The following is a 22140-nucleotide window of genomic DNA, read 5'->3' on the forward strand; positions in this document are numbered from 1 at the left end:
TATTTTAAAAATGAATGTCGCAACTTCATGTTTGTGTAATTAGTACAGTGATTAGATGATTTGTGACAAATAATAATTTATTTATCAAAGTAGAAGATCAGAATTGGCCGACGTAATACATACAAAGTCTACAAATAGAGCTTGGATATAAAATTTACTCACCACGTCGAATACTTGTGAGAAAAAGAGATTATTTGTTACTTATATTTGATTGTTATTTTAAATGAATGAGGTATATGTTTTAATGATTAGAAACCTACATTTGGCTTTATTAAATAAATTTTAAATTACATTTTTATATTTACATTTAAAATGTTCATTTAGATCTATGGTAATAACATATAAAACCTTTTTTCAAAATGTAAAGAAGAAATGAAAATGTAAAGCAGTATTAAATTTTTTCTTAGCACCAATCATTTTTGAAATATGACTTTAGTGTAGTAATTGTCCATGCGTAACATAAAATTACATGATTTATATGTTTACTAACTTTTATGTTTGTTTTCAGGTATACTTGTGATTGATTTGTAGCTAGTTATCACTATCTTTGTATAATAAAATGTTTAAAGTACCGCCACTTGTTTTGCCAGCGGCAACAAATCACACTTCTACTGTGATTTTCCTTCATGGATTAGGCGACACTGGTAATGGCTGGGCGGCAGCCATGAGTGAAATTAAGCCTCCTCATACCAAAGTCATATTACCTACTGCTCCAACTATTCCAGTAACAATAAATGCTGGTGCTAAAATGCCTTCATGGTTTGACTTACATGGATTGAATCCTAATACACCAGAAGATGAAACGGGTTTAAATGCATCCACTGAAAAAATTCACTCTTTAATAGACAAGGAAGTTGCATCAGGAATTCCTTCTAATCGTATTGTTCTAGGAGGATTTTCACAGGGCGGAGGTTTGGCTTTGTATGCTGGTTTACGTTGCACCAAATCTCTGGGTGGCATAGTAGCATTATCATGTTGGCTACCTATGTTCAGAAACTTTCCTGATCCAAACCTGAAGTGTTCACCAGACGTTCCAATTTTTATGTGTCATGGTGATTGTGATCCTGTTGTTCCATACAAATGGGGTCAAGCATCTCATAAAGTTTTGAGAAACTTTATGAATAATTGTGAATTCCATACTTATCCGGGACTTATGCATTCTTCTAATCAAACCGAGCTGAATGATATAAAATCATTTCTCGATCGAATTTTACATGCTTAATAATGCTAATGAGTTTTAAAATTATTTCTAGAAAGTACTTTTAGTTACTGTATCACCATCCTAAATAATGTACTAATATACATAAACTATATTATTCAATATATATTATGTGCTTTTTAAAACTGGTTTGAATTCAACAAATATTGTTTGTGCACTATTATATTAATTATTTTATTGTATCTTAATTTATCTTAACAATTAAAAAAGTTGGATATAAACCAGCTGTATATACATCTCTGCCTGTTTTTAAATCAGTAGAAAATTATGTATTTCATTAAAAGTATTGACAATATATAGTGCATATCCTTAAGATCAAAAAATTAGTCCTAAGATGAGAACACTAAATTTGAATTTCTCAATGTTTAAGTAATTTAGTTTCATATTGTAATAATATGGATAAAAAAGTCAGTTTCTTTAAGTAATAGTTATATGTATAATGTGTTATTCAATGATTATAGAGTAATAAATCAATTTAATGAGAATTTTGCATATACTTGTACATAAATAAATTTTCATTACCACGTACTGCATCTTAAATTAGAAGCTAAAAATCATCTTCAATTTGAATTTTACAGAGTTAAATATATATATATATATATATATATATATATATATATATATATATATATGAGAAATTAGTTAACTTTACAGTTGTTATAAAATTGTGATGTGTAACATACACATAAAAAAATAAGCTAAAACGAAAAAATTCCAATATTCCTTCATTTTTTCTGTGTATTTCAGAAGATTTTATACATAGATAAAAGAAGAGTAATTTTATGCTTATTGAAAGAGCTATTAGTTTCTTATATTTTTAACGGTTTTGATTTCAAAGCATAAAATAAGTGAACGTTATGGCTTAACTTAATTGCGGGATTTCATCATACAATTACTGTTTTCATTCTTGTTTTTAAAAAACAACAGTTTGGCTATTATTGAATTACATAATCAGGTAATTATTGAATTAAATTTTATACTTGACTATCTATGAATGAATGCAATTATTGCGTTCAAGTCTTGGTTGTTGTTAGAGGTCAGCACCATTATTTTGCCTGAACACATGTCATAAAGTTTGTCAAAATGTTAAGCGCTCTTTTTAGCCAAGACAATATAATTATAAGCTTTTTAGTGTTTAGCAACTAGACAATGTAATATTTCACACAGGCCTTCAGCCTCTGCACAATATAATCATGCCTAGTGTTAAGTTCTTAATATTAGTTTATTAAATATAATTAATGTGAAATATTATTAGTTACTATAAACCGATTTAAGTATTCAGTTATAAGAAATGTCAAAATATAATAGCATAATTGATATATCTTCGGATGAAGATATAACATTTGATTTAAAAAATGATGAATGTAAAGAAAAATCAAAACAGAAAAAGTTAAATGATTTTTTTGATTTTTCACCTGAGCGTAAAATAACTGTACCTGATACTGATTCTTCAAACAGCCCAAAAAACAATTCTTATCAAGATGACGGTTGGGAAAAGAAGTTTATGGTAAATATAAAGCATATATAATATTTTAATACACTTAAAACATATTATGTTTATTGAAAAATAGCCCATAGTTTAGTAAATTATTAACCAAATATTTATTTTTATTTCAACAAAAAGTAATTGTATTAATAAAATAATAGATAATTATATTTGAATCATTGTTCTTATGGTTTTGTAAACATTGCTTAATATTAAGGATTGCTTATATTTTATAAGTACATGTTTTGACAGAACATGTTACATATATTTTCTTATAAGTTTATTCAGATCTTCATATTCGTTTCATTATTAAATATTAATTATAATAAAAATTACATTTTTTTAAATTGTAAAGGATCGGTTTGGTTCAATGCCATTATATAATTGATATTATTTATGTTATCTTGGTAAAAATTAAATTTTAATTTATAAATTAAAATTTAAATTTGTTTAAAAAATTGTATATATGTATTATTTCTATTTTTGATAATTTATTCTTTTTAGCCTATTAGTCCAGAAAATAAGAAAACATCTCCTAAAGATGAACTCGATCATTCTATATTAAATATGGATTTTTATGATTCAGCAAATAGAGATCAAACTCTTCAGATTATATCAAATTCGCCAAATAAAAAGGACATTATAAAAACAGAAGACAAATCACTAGATAATTTAAGAACTTTAGTTCATAATAAACTTGGTATAAACATTGAAGGTTCAGATGAATCAGATATTTTACTGTCAAAAATCAAAGATATTGTTGAGATATTTGACAGTACACAAGTAGGTCTAAATTATGATTATTTTTATTACATAGTCGATATATCCTAAAAATCACTTGAAATATTTTAGAAATCTAAAGCGGAGCTTGAGGGAAACATGAATAATCTGAAAAAAATGTATATCGAAATTCTGGAATTTTATGCATCATTTTTAGACAAGGTTCCATTTAAAGTACTGTGTGAATTACCAGGCTTCAATGAAAATCTTTTTAAGAGTGCAGAACTTTTAAAACATAAACTCAAATTAGAATTAAATTTATTGCAAAGTAAGATCAATAATTTAGAGCAAGATAAAAGATCCGCCACATGTGATAAGGAGTTTTTAGGCAATTCGAATACACTCAGTAATAAGGAAAAAAATAAGGAAGGACATTTAGAATGTAGTGCCAGTTTAAAATCACAATCATCTAACATTGATCTTATGGTTGAAAAAAGTATTATTAACAAAAACATAATTAATGATAGCTTGGATAGTTCCTCAATTACATGTGATAAAAATAGTGATAAATCAAATCATAAAGTATTTAAATTTAAATCACCTGCCATAAAATCTCGATCCAAAATTATTTATGATATGGTAAATGATATTGATCAAACACAGATCAACAGAACAACGACAACAGAAATTACTAGTACTGATGAACCATTTGAGGTAATTTAATATTTTAAGTTTAATTAAATTATGACTTCGAATAAATTTGTTTTACATCTTACAGACTGACGAACAGGAAGAAAAACAAACAAACTATAACATGCTTAGAAGTAACAGCTTAGTATCTTCAGGTAAATACCTAAACTTACTATAGAATACCCTATAATTACATGAAATTTTAGATAAACTTGAATTCCCAAACTCAAATCACAAGATTTTGTGAAATTTATATGTTGTTGATATTTGCATAATGTTATTATTTATATTCCAGGAGTAGAAAAAAATAGCAGTACTAGATCTCAATTCACCAATGAAAATAATTTAAATTATGAGCAAGCTCCAGAAAAGAAATCACAGTTTACATTCAAATCTTCTTCAAATATTATTGAAACTAAAAAAACAGAAAACCATTCAAAATCTGAAGATGTTTTTAACTTATATGATGAAAATGAGACTGAAATCATAGGTAAATTTATTTTTGGAACACAAACGTCATATTTTGATAAAAGTACATGTAGCAACTTTTCTTTTTATTTGTTTTATTTTGTAAAACCATATTTTTAGGTAATGTTTTTGACGCAGAATTAGATGATGATGGATGGCAAACATACAATCCTAAGGACTTTGAATTTGAAAATCAATGCAAACCTAGAAAGAGTTCACCAAAACAAATAACAGAGTTTTCACCTAAAAAAAATTCACCAAAACAAATAACAGAGTTTTCAAATAAATCAAATGCCCAAATTTCAAGAAACAATGAAGATCAAAAAAATGGGTTAGGTAAATTTAGACAGGGAATAAGAAACGATGCTTGCACAGGTAAATTCTATAATGTTATATTTGTCTGAGTATATACTAATATTATATATAGCCTAAATGTATAATTAGATTAGGCAGATTAGTTCTTGGAATTAGAAATAAAAGCTCTTATATTAAATATTTAACTCTTAAATGATGAATATGAAAAGCGCATTCAATGTCTACTAACAAACTGATATCTGATAGTGCATGTTTTTTTTTAAATTTCATTTAATTTTATTTTTATTGTAGGAGAATTTGACAACAATTATGATCACACTAAGGAAATGATGATTGCTTTTAAAGAAATATTTGGTCTTAAATCATTCAGGACAAATCAAAAGCAGGTCATAAACGCTGTCTTGTTAGGGCATGATTGCTTTGTCTTAATGCCAACAGGTAATTTGATCCTTATCTGAATAACTAAAATATGGTTGAGGTATATGGTTAAATACAATAATTAAAATATAAATTCTGAAGTATTATTTAAATGATTTTTGTTCCATAGTTTTATAATTAGTGAACTTATTTATCTATTCCGTCTAAGAATATTTATCTTTATTTTAAAGGCGGAGGAAAGTCTTTATGCTACCAGCTGCCAGCTTTGTTGAAACAAGGTGTTACTGTTGTGATATCTCCATTAAAATCCTTGATATTGGATCAAGTCAATAAGATGGATACTCTGGATGTAAGTAGTGGAATGATTGAAACTTTTTTAGGTTTAATAAGAGTGTTAAGTAAATTACTACAATTAATTTGCAGTATATAAATAATATCTCTTTTTATAGATACCTGCTGATCATATGTCTGGTGATGTTTCAATAGAACATTGTAATAGAATTTATGATGACATGAAGTCTTCAGATCCAAAAATTAAATTGCTATATATTACTCCAGAAAAAATAGTATCTTCCAATAAATTGCAAGATGCATTACAATCTCTGTATCAGCGTGGATTGTTGGCAAAATTTGTTATTGATGAAGCTCATTGCGTGTCACAGTGGGGCCACGATTTTAGGTATATTTATTTTACAATAAAACTGCATAGTTTTTTTTTTCATTGAACTTGAATATCAAGACATCATTAGATTTGTGATGATACTGTTACTTAAATATGAAATATTACTGATGCCTTTATATTTAAATTTTATAAAATGTTAGTTATTGTATTAATTAAATATGAATGTGAACAGAATTTTGTATGGTTTACAATATTATTTATTTGACTGATTTGCATTTTTATTTTACAGACCTGATTACAAAAAACTATCTTTACTGAGGACAAAATATCCTAAGGTTAGTTTTAACTAAATTCATTATTATTACTTAATTGCTTTAAACATTTATTGCAATATTAATATTTAGGCTCCTACAATGGCTTTAACTGCCACAGCAACACCAAGGGTACGTCAAGATGTAGTAAATCAATTAAAATTAAGGGATTGTCGATGGTTTTTATGCTCATTTAATCGTCCTAACTTGAAATATATAGTTACTCCAAAGAAAAGTGGACCAACGATGATAAAAGACATTGAAACTTTGATCAAATCCAAATACAGGAAGTGAGTATAGTATATATATATATATATATATATATATATATATATTTGTATATATATATATATATATATATATATATTATAGTTAGGTTTAAAGATTAGGCGTTATGTTTATACAAATTTGTATGAATGTTTTTTTAAAAAACTCTATTGCTTCGCACTATTGTAAAATAAATGTTCTGATATTACAGCAAACCACATAAATAAAATTTAGTAAGTTGGTAAGTTATTATTAAGTATTGTGAAGGTAGTAATTCCATTGCATATATTTATGTATTTATCTATCCATATAAATTTTATTATAAACCAATATAATATTACTCATTTTTTCAGTGCATCTGGAATTGTATATTGTTTATCAAGAAACGATTGTGATGATATGGCTAAAAAATTATCAGCAACAGGTATTAAAGCAGCAAGTTATCATGCTGGCATGACTGACAAATTAAGAGAATCTGTACAAAAATCATGGCTCACTAACAAATTTAATGTTGTAAGTAAATTCTTTTTTATATATTAATATCATAGATTTTTTTTATATATAAAGTTTAGCATTGTGGCTCTGTAAAACAAAATACTGCTTAAAATATAGGCAGATTTAAGACAATTGTTTCTTACTGTTTTGTCATTTCTTGTTTAATAATCAATAATATTAACATTTAGTGATGAAAAGAAAAAAAAGTATCAATAGACAAACAGTCATTAAATAACATATAATTTTGTGAAACAATGTGATGAATATTATTTGAAACCTACTTCTACCATACTTCCTTAGTAATAAAATGTTTCAGTTTATTGAAAATGATCATTTTTATTACATAAAAATCTAAATAGTTACACTTATTACTAAGCCCTTTCTTATATATATTTTGCTTTTATATAAAAATAGGTTTTAATTGAATTTTTTAGATTTGTGCTACCATTGCTTTTGGAATGGGCATAGATAAACCAGATGTACGATTTGTTATTCACGCATCATTACCTAAATCTATTGAAGGTTATTACCAGGAGTCTGGACGAGCTGGAAGAGATGGAGAGGTTGCTACTTGCATTTTGTATTATAATTACTCTGATATGCAAAGATATCGAAAAATGATGGATAGTAAGTTCTAATTAAAACTGTGGCATGTATATTTATTTATATATTTGAATTTTGCAATACTATTATTTTAATATTTAGAATTTCTTTAACTACATGTTAAGCATTTTTTAGCTTTACTAAATATTGAGCTGAAATGATAAAATGTTTCAAAATATTTAGTATGATTTCTAACTTATGATAAATTTTAATATATTTGAAGAAGACTCCAGTCAAACCTTTGAAACTAAACAAATTCACTTAAACAATCTTAAGCGCATGGTGGGCTACTGTGAAAACATGACAGATTGTAGAAGAGCTCAACAACTTGAATATTTTGCAGAAGTAAGTCCCTAAACATTTTGTTACTTTTAGAAATGGTTAAGATTGTAATTTTGGGCTGCCTCTGGGCTGTTAGAAATGCTAGAGAAAACATTTTCTCAAAATGTTTCAGAATTACATTAGAAGTTATTACTTTTTTTTATTTGTAATTTTTCAACTTGAAATGATATTGAATAGCATTATTAAGTTACACAGCATTTCTATTTATTCCAGATCTTTGATGCAAAAGAATGTGCAGCTTCCACTTTAACTGTTTGTGATAATTGTGAATCTCGAGGGCAATATAAGGTAAATACTTGAATTATTATTTTGCAAAACATTATCACTTTAACACTGAATGAATAATATAAGAGCTATTCAAATTAAATTCACATGTATCTAGAGTAAAAAAAGCATGTAAGTTTTATTGAGTTTTATTGAGCTTTATTAATTTAAACCAGGTAATCAATGTAACCGAAGACTGCATAGAAGTAGTAAAAGCAGTAAGAAACCTATGTTCAGGAAAATCCAGATTTACCCTTCTGCATATGAGTAAGTACTACAATTTTTTATTTGGAATAACCAGTTGATTATAATTCAACTAAAAGTGCATAACAATAACATAATTCAATCATAATTATTCGATTACAGGTGAAATTTTTAAGGGTTCTAGCAATAAAAAAATACTTGACTTCAAACATGATAAGTGCGCTTTATATGGTCGTGGAAGCAGTTGGGCACGGGCAGATATATTGAGATTATTCCATAAAATGGTCATTGAAGAATATCTCTCTGAAGAAATCATATTTTATAATGACATTCCCAATGTTTATATAAAATTAGGACCGAAGGCAGATCAGTGAGTACAAGCTTGTTGAATATTGTTCATTAATATTTCATATGCATTCATAACAGATTAAAAAGAAAACATAAATTACTATTTGAGAGCTTAGCTCACATCGTTAAGCTCATTTTTGGATAAGCTGTTTCTCCTAAAGATATTAAGAAAATATAATTTATTTCGATTTCAAAATGTAACTTTGTAAATAGAGCTTTGATAACTATATGACGGGAATTTATTCTGTTATGATTATATTTTGAAGAAAATGTTTTCTATTATTTTATGGATCTAGTTTTCCTACTTTTGATTAGTTACATTAATTCATAGATTAAGAACTGGGATAGAAATTCAGTTATCCATAAAGTGTCAACAGAAAAAGTCTGCCAGCGTTGCTAAAGTTTCTACAAGCCAAGCCACCACTGAAAGCGAAATCAAGTTGAAAAATTTATCTGATAGATGTTATTCTGATCTATTAGATGTATGCAGGTAATGTGTTATAATATATACTTTTATTATGAGCAGGTGTTGAAATGAATTTAAATGCAGAAAAAAATTCATATTATATAGTTCAGAATTTATTTGCGTTAAATGTATATGCATATTGTATGTTGTGCAAACATTCAACTATTGCATCTCAAAAAAATACTTATTCTGACTTTGATTCTGTTTAATCATATAGTCTACACAAATTAATATAAATTTTATATCCTACAGAACAATTGCCTCTGAGAAAAACATTACAATGGCATCAGTTATTAATATGCAAGCTCTTAAAATTATGTCAGAGCGCTTACCAGAAACTGAAGCAGATATGATGAACATACCACATGTAACTCGTGCCAATTTTGATAAATTTGGCCAAAGATTTCTGGAGGTTACACTCAAATACACTGCAGAAAAATTGTGTAAGTTTTTATATGTTATTTTATTGAAAAAAAAAAGATTTATGTAATGGAGAATATCTTTCATTTTATAAATAGAGTGAATTTATAAGGATTTTTGAATATTTACTGAAATTTTTGTGAATATTTTATTACCTCTATGCATGCATTGCAGAAACTTAAAAATATGCTGAGATAACTTACTTGTTTCATATTAACAGGCATGATTCTGGATATGGAAGATGCACAGGAAAATGCACAAGGAGAAGACATATTGGAAGAAAATTCAGATGATAGTGATCACTGGGCATCATCATCAAATAGTACATCAAAACCATTTACTAATAATTGGAGAGGCAAACGAAAGTCCAGTGGAAGTTTCTCAACAAATAAACGGTATAAAGTGAATTTATTATGAGATTATTTATTAAAAAAAAGTATTAGCTATAATATTATTATTAATATTATTATATTTTCAACAACTTATTTTGTACTATAGAATATATTTAAGTTTTTTTTGAATAGCAGTTTAATTTCAAATTAAAATGTTATTATTTATCATTTTCATATTAAAATGAATAAAATTATATGGTTGTTTTCTTATTATTTATTCATTTATTATATATTTATTCAATTGTTATCAAGTTTAGTAGACTGTTTTTAATTTTTGTACATAATTGTGCAGTTTCAAAAGAGGTTCTAAGCGGAGTCAACCATCTAGAGGTAGAGGAAAAGGAAGAGGAAGAGGAAGAGGATCAGCATCTCAAAGCAGTATGTTAATTTTAATTAGATAATTATAATTGAATAATATTAGAATTTTATGTCATAAGCCATAATACAAAATATTTTTGATCAATTACAGGTTCAAGCCCAAAAGGAAAGTCAGCGAGTAATAAACCTCCGGGTTTTTTATTTTTATCAGCACCTAGTTCTTTTAAACTGTGATCTGTTATTTTTATTGTATTTAATTATTATTATTTTATATATTTTTTTTAAACAGATGTATGTTTCTTAGCTCCTAGATTTTTAAAATTGTTATATGTTATATTTATAGCATTTAATTATTATTATTTTAGGTATTTTCATAAACTAATGTATTTTTTTAAACAATTTTTTAAAAAAGTTTTTTCTATATATAAATTCAAAATAAACTAGTTGGTTTGGTATTTAGCCTTGAGGCAACTTACATGAACTTCCCGATATGTGTAAATAATCGACTTAATCAAAAAAAAGTGTGTAAATAATATACTTCATCAATCCTACTTAAAAAAAAAAAACGAGAATAATTTTAGCAAATTTTGACGATTTTTTAAAATTAAACTACTTGTCGTAAGGCCGTAATATTACAGTAAGTTCTATAAGACCATGATGTATATCGCCAAAAAAAGTTCCATGAAAATCGGCTTAAATTTTTTTTTCAACAGTTCATTACAAGAAAACGGCTCGGTAGATTTTTACCGAAAATTAATCAGTACCATTCCCAACTAATATCTTCCGAACAGTTTTTGATTTTTCAAAATCGGTTCAGTAGAATGAGCTTAAATGTGGACGAAAAGTTTCAGATCGTCGCACAAAACTGACAAACGAAAGTCCTCACCAAAACACATCAAATGGCTTTTAAATTTTTAAAATCGGTTCAGGCGTTTTTGAGAAAACGTCGATCAAAAGTCTAATTTTGGCAAATGCCAAAAAATGATACCAATTTTTGCAAACTTTGACGAATTTTTAAAGCTGAACCAGTTGTCGTAGGGCCGTAATATTTTAGTATGATCTAGAAGACTATGGTACCTACCGTCAAAAAAATAATCATAAAAATCGTCGAATTTTTTTTTTAAAAAACTTTATTATAAGAAAACGGCCCGGTCGATCTCTACCAAAAACTAATCAGCACGATTCCCAACCAATATCTTTCGAACGGTTTTTAAATTTTCAAAATCGATTCAGAATTGCGGGCTAAAACGTAGACGAAATTTTTTTCACTTTTCTGCGATTTATAAAGAAACGGCTTGGCCGATCGTCGCACAAAACTGACAAACAATAGTTCTCGTCGAGATACATCGAATGGCTTTTAAATTTTTAAAATCGGCCCGGCCGTTTTCGAGAAAACGTCGATTTACGGCAAAAAATCTGTTCACACGCACACGCACACGCACACGCACATACTTTTTTCCAAATTTGGTCTCATTCGATTCAGATTGGCTTGAAACGTCGAGAAAACATAAAATTAGAGAATCGGATTTTTTGATGAAAGCATAAACTTCTCCTTCGGGAAGTTAATAAAATTCATAATTTTAGTTTAAATTCAAAATTGAAATTATATTCATTCATTTTAGTAATTCGTTCTCAAAATAGCTTTTCAGTTTATAATTTTTATGTAATTAAATTGAATCATCTTTCTACTTTAAGATAAATATAACCATTTATACTTGTTTATCTATGAAAATAACCATATATAGTTATATAAAGATAAATATAACCATATATAGTTATATGAACCATATATAGTTATGTTACAGTTATATGAAGATAAATATAACCAAATATACTCTTCTTTTATCTATGATTATACCGTTTGAACATTTTAAATTTTCATACTACTTCCGGTTGCCGAAAAAGAAAATGTATCGTGCGCCAGAGAACTTAAATAAAAAAAACTCTGTTTTTAACATGGTAACCCCTCGTCAGATGGCGCGAGGAGATCTCAAAAGCGCATCGCTCTAACATCTCTGTGGTGGGAAATGTCAATCCAGAAAATATAATAATGATGTCAATCTTCAAACTAGTGAATAATTAGAAAAGACAAAATATTGTTCATATATGCCAGTTATGCAAATTAACATTACAACAAATCAGTATTGCAAATTGTTCGTAATCTTGTAAAAATATGTCTTTAAATAAAAAATGTGAAGAAGCTTACGAACATATAAGACAAGCTGAAAAATGGTGCATATTCATAATTCAACAAATCGATTATTCATATATTTTCTAATTATCATTCTGATTTTAGTTTAAAGACTTCTCTTTTGAAATGGAAACCTGATTACGAATCGGCTGCGGATGAATATTCTAAAGCAGGTATTAATATTTATTGTAGAACTACATTTAACCCTCCGTCGGTTGGATATTTTTTCACCTTCGAACGGTCGGAAAGGTCTGGCTGGACCACCATTCATTTTACAAGCATTTATATGGGTTAAATGAGTTTTTGGTGTCTTATATGTTAACGATTATTAGCAGTAAATATTTATAGTTTTGATTCTTTTTTCTTACCGTCTTTTGCATGTGTTGAGCTTGCTTATAATAAAAATATTACATATTATATTATATAAAAAAAATCAAGAAATATAAAAGAATCGTTGCTTTTTTGTTAATTTTTCTGTTTTATATCAATGAAAAACAATATTTATTCTTTTTCCGCGCCTTTGAAATGAATGTGAAATTCAAATGAAAACGAAGTGAGGTGCGTCGCCTTTGAAATGAGCGGTAAAACTCAAAGTGAAAATATAATTTCACTATAGGCTTGCCAAAAAAAAATTTTTGAACGCAGTACGGGTAGAAAAATTGTTGATAATGTGTGCATTACTTATCTGATTTTCAGTGTTTGCGATTACCAATAAGTTTGGTAGGTTTTCAACAAACTCTCGTGGTGAAAATACTAACATTCATGTTACAACACATAGCAAAGAAAATATACAACGCAGTTTGAATAGAAAATACCATGAAAAAAGACAAAATACTGGTTTACATATATCAAAAAGCGTACATTTCATACAAAATGTATGGGTGGTCTAGATCAGGGGTCGGCAAGCTTTTAACTGTGGTGTGCCGAGCCACTCTACCAATATGATTCAGGGTGCCACCTGAATTCTGAAATATATAACCAGGTTCTGGGGGAGAAGAATTATAACCAAATTTATATTTTAAACATTTTTATTAACTATTGGGGTGCATTGCATCGTGCCTTAATTCAAATTGCTAGAACTTCCCATACTGAAATGAAAAATCTTGATACTGAACCCAAAAAAAAATTACACAAAATATGTACACAGTATAAAAATCTCTATAAAATATCTGATAATTTGATGTACATAAGTCCAATGGGTGTAAAATTACTACAATGTTTGTAAACAATACTACAATGGGTGTAAAATTACTACAATGTTTGTAAAAATACTACAATGGGTGTAAAAATACTACAATGGGTGTAAAATTACTACAATGCTTGTAAAAATACTACAATGGGTGTAAAATTACTACAATGCTTGTAAAAATACTACAATGGGTGTAAAAATACTACAATGGGTGTAAAATTACTACAATGCTTGTAAAAATACTACAATGGGTGTAAAATTACTACAATGCTTGTAAAAATACTACAATGGGTGTAAAAATACTACAATGGAAGTAAAATTACTACAATGTTTGTAAACAATACTACAATGGGTGTAAAATTACTACAATGCTTGTAAAAATACTTCAATGGGTGTAAAATTACTACAATGCTTGTAAAAATACTTCAATGTGTGTAAAAATACTACAATGGGTGTAAAATTACTACAATGCTTGTAAAAATACTACAATGGGTGTAAAAATACTACAATGGGTGTAAAATTACTACAATGCTTGTAAAAATACTACAATGGGTGTAAAATTACTACAATGCTTGTAAAAATACTACAATGGGTGTAAAAATACTACATTGGGTGTAAAATTACTACAATGTTTGTAAACAATACTACAATGGGTGTAAAATTACTACAATGTTTGTAAACAATACTACAATGGGTGTAAAATTACTACAATGTTTGTAAACAATACTACAATGGGTGTAAAATTACTACAATGCTTGTAAAAATACTACAATGGGTGTAAAAATACTACAATGGGTGTAAAATTACTACAATGTTTGTAAACAATACTACAATGCGTGTTAAATTACTACAATGTTTGTAAACAATACTTCAATGGGTGTAAAATTACTACAATGCTTGTAAAAATACTTCAATGTGTGTAAAAATACTACAATGGGTGTAAAATTACTACAATGCTTGTAAAAATACTACAATGGGTGTAAAAATACTACAATGGGTGTAAAATTACTACAATGCTTGTAAAAATACTACAATGGGTGTAAAATTACTACAATGCTTGTAAAAATACTACAATGGGTGTAAAAATACTACAGTGGGTGTAAAATTACTACAATGTTTGTAAACAATACTACAATGGGTGTAAAATTACTACAATGTTTGTAAACAATACTACAATGGGTGTAAAATTACTACAATGCTTGTAAAAATACTACAATGGGTGTAAAAATACTACAATGGGTGTAAAATTACTACAATGTTTGTAAACAATACTACAATGCGTGTTAAATTACTACAATGTTTGTAAACAATACTACAATGGGTGTAAAATTACTACAATGCTTGTAAAAATACTTCAATGGGTGTAAAAATACTACAATCGGTGTAAAATTACTACAATGTTTGTAAACAATACTACAATGGGTGTAAAATTACTACAATGTTTGTAAACAATACTACAATGGGTGTAAAATTACTACAATGCTTGTAAAAATACTACAATGGGTGTAAAATTACTACAATGCTTGTAAAAATACTTCAATGGGTGTAAAAATACTACAATGGGTGTTAAATTACTACAATGTTTGTAAACAATACTACAATGGGTGTAAAATTACTACAATGTTTGTAAAAATACTACAATGGGTGTAAAAATACTACAATGGGTGTAAAATTACTACAATGCTTGTAAAAATACTACAATGGGTGTAAAATTACTACAATGCTTGTAAAAATACTACAATGGGTGTAAAAATACTACAATGGGTGTAAAATTACTACAATGCTTGTAAAAATACTACAATGGGTGTAAAATTACTACAATGCTTGTAAAAATACTACAATGGGTGTAAAAATACTACAATGGAAGTAAAATTACTACAATGTTTGTAAACAATACTACAATGGGTGTAAAATTACTACAATGCTTGTAAAAATACTTCAATGGGTGTAAAATTACTACAATGCTTGTAAAAATACTTCAATGTGTGTAAAAATACTACAATGGGTGTAAAATTACTACAATGCTTGTAAAAATACTACAATGGGTGTAAAAATACTACAATGGGTGTAAAATTACTACAATGCTTGTAAAAATACTACAATGGGTGTAAAAATACTACAGTGGGTGTAAAATTACTACAATGTTTGTAAACAATACTACAATGGGTGTAAAATTACTACAATGTTTGTAAACAATACTACAATGGGTGTAAAATTACTACAATGTTTGTAAACAATACTACAATGGGTGTAAAATTACTACAATGCTTGTAAAAATACTACAATGGGTGTAAAAATACTACAATGGGTGTAAAATTACTACAATGTTTGTAAACAATACTACAATGCGTGTTAAATTACTACAATGTTTGTAAACAATACTACAATGGGTGTAAAATTACTACAATGCTTGTAAAAATACTTCAATGGGTGTATAAATACTACAATGGGTGTAAAATTACTACAATGTTTGTAAACAATACTACAATGGGTGTAAAATTACTACAATGTTTGTAAACAATACTACAATGGGTGTAAAATTACTACAATGCTTGTAAAAATACTACAATGGGTGTAAAATTACTACAATGGGTGTAAAATTACTACAATGTTTGTAAACAATACTACAATGGGTGTAAAATTACTACAATGTTTGTAAAAATACTTCAATGGGTGTAAAATTACTACAATGTTTGTAAAAATACTACAATGGGTGTAAAATTACTACAGTGTTTGTAAACAATACTACAATGGGTGTAAAATTATTATTATTAATTATGAGCTGATGCAAAATGTCTTTTAAAATCTTGAATAATGCGTAAAACTGATGCAGATATTCAAAAACAAAACAGAAGAAAACTATAATTATTGGCATAAAAAATATTTATTACTTTGCTTAATGAAACTTATTCCAAAGACTAATTTACAGTTTGCGAAAATTTGTGTTTATAAATTATCTCAGCCACGTATTTTTATAATACTCAAGTTGCTTGATGCTAATATATATTTTCAGCTATATGTTTCCGTAATGCCAAAGCATTTGATCAATGTAAAGATGCTTTTAAAAAATCTGCTGACTGCCACAAGCAACAACATTCATGGTTTCATGCTGCAAAATGTTATGATCAAGCAATCTTAATATGTAATGAAACTAAAAGCTATTCTGAAGTTAAAGAATTAGCCGATAAAGCTTGTCATTTGTATCAGCAACATGGGTCACCAGATGCAGGAGCCACCGTTTTAGAAAAGGCAGGAAAAATATTGGAACAAGAGTGTCCGCAAGATGCCATCTATTTATATCAAAAGGCTGCAGAAGTTAATTTGGTAATTATCTGATCTTGTTTATTTTTATTCTTAACTATAATTATATTAATCTGTTATGGCTTCTAATAGTATGGTCGATAGTATTTCATTTTAAGTTAAGAATTTCACAATTGATACTATTGTTAAAATCATGTAATTTGTAGTCTTGTTTATTATGTAAACTATCTACAAAAATATAAATCAAATTTAGGCTATAGATATAAAAGTCCTTTTTTTAGATTGAAGACAGTCAAAGGCAAGCTGCAGAACTTTTAAACAAAACTGCAAGACTTATGGTTAAGTTACAAATGTAAGTGTGTAAATCAAAAATAATATATTTGATTCATATGGAAGTATGATGCATGTTTTATAATACTCTGATACTATATTAATATAGCAAATCCTAATTTAAGCAAATATTTATATATTTTTTTAATTTAATTAAAATTCTATTGTAGTCATTATTTCATTTGTAAATCTATTAATGTTTACCTATTGGTCATATTCGGTGTTTATCTTTTATGGACTGAGATTATCTATTATATTTGTTACATAGGTATGATCAAGCTGCGGATGCTTTGCGCAGAGTCATGGGGATTTATCAGCAATCTGAAAGTTACCAATCTATGGGAAGATTAACAGTGGCTCTTGTTCTTGTGCAGTTAGCTCGAGAAGATTGTGTTGCAGCTGAAAAAGCATTTAAAGAATGGGGAAATTGTTGTGATGCAAGTGAAGTTCAAACGTTGGAAAGATTACTTCAGGTTAGTTAATAAATGATTTATATATATGCTTATATAAGTTGTTCAGATGTCAGTAAACAGCAAAAAATTGTTAGAGAGTAAAACTAACAATTAACTTCTGTTTAAGAATCAATTTTACTCAATATGCATTATGCTTAATAAGCATTGTATGATGTTATTGTAACTGGAATACTTAAATACTTTAAGTTTACTTTAACAATAACTGCACTTTAATATTTTGGATAATTTCCAACCTAATTCCAGTCATGTTTTTTTTTTCAGGCATATGATGATGAAGATCCAGATGCTGCAGCCAGTGCATTGAGAGATCCATTTATTCGGCATATGGATGTTGAATATGCACGGCTTTCTAAGATTTTGCCTTTACCCAAAGGTGTTTCAATAGAACGTGCTCCGAATACAGGAGTTGTAGAAAATGCTGCTGCTTCTTACGTGTCTCCCAAATCAAAAAATAATGAAGAAGAAGTTCAGGTAGTTCAATATGTGTCTTATTTTTAAAAACAATTTCTATCTATCTAAAAGTCAATTCGTAATCTTTTATTAATATTATTCCACCTTATTTACTTTTAGCTTGTCTTGTTTATGCTTTTAATTTGAAATTTGGTGTTTAAATTTAATATTTTTCTAGATCTTTTTGTTTGATTGTGTTATATTAGGTACATATTGATTAGCTTAGATTCAGTGAACAAGATCATCTCAAATTTACAGCAATTTTGCACATTATATCTGATTGTAAAATTGTTTATAATTATTTTATTGCAGGAGTCTGTTGAAAAACCAATTGCTGAATCTCCTTCAAATGACTCTGAAGATGAAGAAGGCTTACGTTAAATTTTTTTTAAGGTTATTGATCTTGAATTGAACTTGCAGGTTAGTCACTCTATTTTGAGAAAATTAAAATCCAGATAATTTTATTATATTCTGGTTTGTTGACTTAGAATGATATGATACACTTTGATTATTTTTCAAAGCAATAAATTTCAACATGAATATGAATATCTGTATGCACAAGCATTTATGTATATAATTTTATCAAGATCGAGGCCTGCTTTTTATTAATATATGATCCTTTTGAATACAAATTCATGCATCTTTTAGAGCAAATTATATTGCTTTGCACTAAATACAAAGTGTTTGTTGATGATTTTAATAATTTATCAAATTGTTATGTTTTATTTGTGTTTTTTAAACATTCTTAGTATAGATAAAAGTAATATGAAATATTTACTTTAAAAATGGATCTAAACTTAAGTAAATGATAAATTTAATGCTATTTTTTAATGAAGTTTATTCTTATTTATATTTTTTTTATATGCCTGTATATGAATTTCTTGTTAATTCTAGTCACACATGGAAATGAGTGAGCATCTTATATGAGTCAATAATCCAATATATTTTCTATTGAGTCTATATAAAAATCTATTCAGCAAGTTCAGTGCTAAAATAGAGTCATACTTATAAAATGGCTTGAAACTATTTACAATCTGAAATTTTACAATTTTGCTTTCTTCTAGAATTTCTTGTTAACACTTAGTTCTTTTATTTTTAAGACTTACAGATTCTCAGCATTGTATTTAAATATAACCATTTTCACAATCTTCTATGAAATTGGCATTGCTAGATGTTTCTAATATTACTGTTAAAGCCTTCAAATTGGCATGTATTATGACTTAAGTAATAAATTAAGAAATATGGCTTATTAAAAACATATAGCGTGAAGTCTCGTAACTTTTTACTTTCTTAAAATATATATGTGTGTATGTATATATATATATATATATATATATGACGATTGAATATATCCAGAGTGTATATGTGTACAAATGAATAAAGTTAACATTCCTATCTTAAAGGAGCTAAAGCTAATTAATATAATGTTGATGTTAAATATGTATAGTTTAGCAAATGTTCACAGTATAATCAATACTGAATAAATAAATGGTTTATTTATCTAAACCAATAAAACAAAATTAAACAAAGTTTCAATTAAATTCCCATACTTTTCAGTGAATATCTTTAAAAACTTTAAATAATTAATAAACTATTAAAATCGCTCCATGTTCAAGTTTTAATTTGCTATAATTTTTGAGCTGTAGAAGTAATTTAACCATTCGATAGCAATTAAACCATTACAAATAGAATTCGGTGGTACTATAACAATGAGTAATACATTTTCCACTAAAAACTTAATACAGAGAACGTTACTCTTCGAAAAGAACAGCAGAATAAGTATAAAGTGCTATCTATCACCCATCTATTTCGCAAGATCGATTGATATTAATGAAGAAGAGCGCTTTGAAACTGCTATTTAATCAAAAATAAAAATATCATCGAATTTAGAAATTTATATGATCCACGATTTGCGTAGAGAATATTGGAAAATCAATCACGTTTCTCGATTCGTGATTAAACTAGGCGTGAGCTTCTTTCCGATACGCGCAAAAAACGACTGAATGAATAAGAATTAACATTTAGTTATTTAGATAAAAAATACAACTGTTTATACAAGAATATGGGTCTCATTTTCAGTAAAAGCTAATCAATGAGGTTTCCAATTTTCCAATTTTAATCTTTCAACCAAACTTATATCTCTTATTGTGTTATTAAAAGTTTAGAATGTTACTGGATGTTTTTATAAATTAACGACTTTACGTTGTTACTATGCTTTACTTTGCGGACCTATCATATTTTTGAATGTTTTTTATGACCATCATAAAAAATTTATTGTAACATAAAAAATCAACAATTAATTACAAAGGTGATCTTTAAAGAATCACTATGACTGTCGGGTGATGTCTTTTCGATGAGGGTATTTTATGCTAGTTCTAAACAAACGGCTTCGGCGATCCTTGCACCTAACTAGAAAATGTGAATTTTAATCGAGTTTCATCGAATGGTTTTTGAAGGCGGTGCGAAAATATAGATGAAATATCAAATGTTGGCTCGCATACATGCACATATTTTTTCTGATTTTGGTCTCGGACGAAATCGAATTTCTTTGACGAAAACTAAAACCAATTTCGAGATATTAATTGGTAAGATTATATGTGTATGAAGCATGTTTCTTTATTCGAAAATATGACCTCAATGTACGATAACAGAAAATTTAAAAAAAAATTAAATATCGCACTGCGGAAAATATTGATTAACACATTGATTTTTTTTCTGAGCTCGTATGATTTTTTTTCTGTGTCGCGGTCAACATTATGTTCTCTTTATTTTACCTCTCTGAACACAATTTGAATCGCAAACATTTTCTTCTATGATCAGCGGCCAGTGAATTAATTAAACTTATATTCTCTGTATTTATTCTTCATTTTCTTTCTAAAATATTATTGATCACTTTTAGCATAAAGTGAAAGACATTATTTTTTCAATCGAGTTTCAATAAGAGTTTTGTTTTCAATGCTAAATCTCTTCTTAATACTTGTGATGCTGAAGATTGAAATTAGGGCTTACAATACCGGGATACCGTAATCCCAAATACCGGGATCCCGGACGATTTTTGTCCGGTATTCAATACCGGTATTTTGGGATTACCGGTATTTTGTTAAAAATCGAACTTACGCAATACACATACACAAGTTTCGCACTGCGTATGTGTATTGCCGACACGGCTCAGCCGAGTATGTGGGCAAGATAAAGCGTTTTTTTAAATATTATATACGACCTAATGAATGGAACCCGTTTATAAAAATTATTATTAGTCGTCCACGTGCATTGTCCTCATATCTAATTCGTTATCAATGATTTTTAAACAAAATATACAAATACAATCGATGCGTTATAATTTCTTATATTGTATATCTTCCTATCAATCATTCGTATTTATTTATTATTTCATTACATCGAAAATTTACAAGTCAAATCATCATATGATAAATAGTTTGATAATCGTTATTGAAAGCCCTGGTTGAAGTGAAAATTCATATAGTAAGAGCGCATAAGGGGCCGTTCAAGTGTTACGTAAGCACTATAGGGGGGCGGGGGGGTTGTTGATTTGCTCATTTTGGGTTGACATGGGGGGCAGGGAGCCTGGATGATGATTACGTCATAGATAGTATTTTTATTTTTTTACATTAATTGCAAAATGTTTACGTAAGCATGGGGGTAGGGGGTAAGAGCTTTGCTTACTTTTGCTGACAAGGGGGGTGGGGGGGGTAAATAATTGTAAATGATAGATCTGCTTACGTAATACTTGAACGATCTCTAAGCAGTGATTTCATTCAAAGTGTTAATCAATATTTTGTTTTATGCAAAATATACGAAGTGTATTAAATTATAATATTGACATCATTTGTAAATAAGATAATTCAATTCGGCGTTGAATGAAATCACTGATTCTATATATATATGTATACACCTCCT

General features: G+C 27.7%; 3 protein-coding genes across 3 annotated transcripts in view; all 3 read left to right on the forward strand.

The window, feature by feature from the left end:
- LOC113384817 (acyl-protein thioesterase 1-like) overlaps positions 1-1310 on the forward strand; it is a 6572-nt gene extending 5262 nt beyond the window's left edge. The window contains exon 2 of the mRNA XM_026622580.1: positions 509-1310. Within this exon, the coding sequence (XP_026478365.1) occupies positions 560-1222 (663 nt within the window). The 5' untranslated portion in view covers positions 509-559 and the 3' untranslated portion in view covers positions 1223-1310. The remainder of the gene's footprint in view (positions 1-508) is intronic.
- A 1147-nt stretch (positions 1311-2457) lies between these two features.
- Positions 2458-10562, forward strand: LOC113386120 (Bloom syndrome protein homolog). The gene is made up of 22 exons (XM_026623924.1): positions 2458-2726; positions 3210-3488; positions 3558-4139; positions 4204-4270; positions 4411-4605; positions 4704-4958; positions 5190-5336; positions 5507-5625; positions 5726-5955; positions 6188-6233; positions 6303-6499; positions 6830-6989; positions 7406-7598; positions 7798-7919; positions 8130-8204; positions 8357-8447; positions 8547-8754; positions 9064-9222; positions 9451-9641; positions 9839-10013; positions 10303-10388; positions 10480-10562. Exons 1-22 carry the CDS (start codon positions 2511-2513, stop codon positions 10560-10562), a joined length of 3876 nt encoding a protein of 1291 aa, XP_026479709.1. The 5' UTR covers positions 2458-2510.
- Positions 10563-12405: 1843 nt separating this feature from the next.
- Positions 12406-18815, forward strand: LOC113385082 (gamma-soluble NSF attachment protein-like). The gene is made up of 7 exons (XM_026622891.1): positions 12406-12560; positions 12625-12692; positions 16722-17032; positions 17251-17321; positions 17568-17772; positions 18034-18243; positions 18535-18815. Exons 1-7 carry the CDS (start codon positions 12502-12504, stop codon positions 18601-18603), a joined length of 993 nt encoding a protein of 330 aa, XP_026478676.1. The 5' UTR covers positions 12406-12501; the 3' UTR covers positions 18604-18815.
- The last annotated feature ends 3325 nt before the right edge of the window (positions 18816-22140 follow it).

Source organism: Ctenocephalides felis, unplaced genomic scaffold (genome assembly GCF_003426905.1).
Source record: "Ctenocephalides felis isolate EL2017-DRISC unplaced genomic scaffold, ASM342690v1 CF-g0.4_SCAFFOLD_03571, whole genome shotgun sequence".
Lineage (NCBI taxonomy): Eukaryota > Metazoa > Arthropoda > Insecta > Siphonaptera > Pulicidae > Ctenocephalides > Ctenocephalides felis.

What these genes read in the sequence shown, in the direction of transcription:
- LOC113386120 (XM_026623924.1), top strand. Translation starts at nt 2,511, where the DNA reads ATGTCAAAATATAATAGCATAATTGATATATCTTCGGATGAAGATATA. An exon ending in GTACTGATGAACCATTTGAG is followed by an intron (nt 4,140 to 4,203) that starts GTAATTTAATAT and finishes TACATCTTACAG; the next exon opens with ACTGACGAACAGGAAGAAAA. An exon ending in ATCAAATCCAAATACAGGAA is followed by an intron (nt 6,500 to 6,829) that starts GTGAGTATAGTA and finishes TCATTTTTTCAG; the next exon opens with TGCATCTGGAATTGTATATT.
- LOC113385082 (XM_026622891.1), top strand. Translation starts at nt 12,502, where the DNA reads ATGTCTTTAAATAAAAAATGTGAAGAAGCTTACGAACATATAAGACAA. An exon ending in ATAAGACAAGCTGAAAAATG is followed by an intron (nt 12,561 to 12,624) that starts GTGCATATTCAT and finishes TTCTGATTTTAG; the next exon opens with TTTAAAGACTTCTCTTTTGA. An exon ending in GGATGAATATTCTAAAGCAG is followed by an intron (nt 12,693 to 16,721) that starts GTATTAATATTT and finishes ATATATTTTCAG; the next exon opens with CTATATGTTTCCGTAATGCC.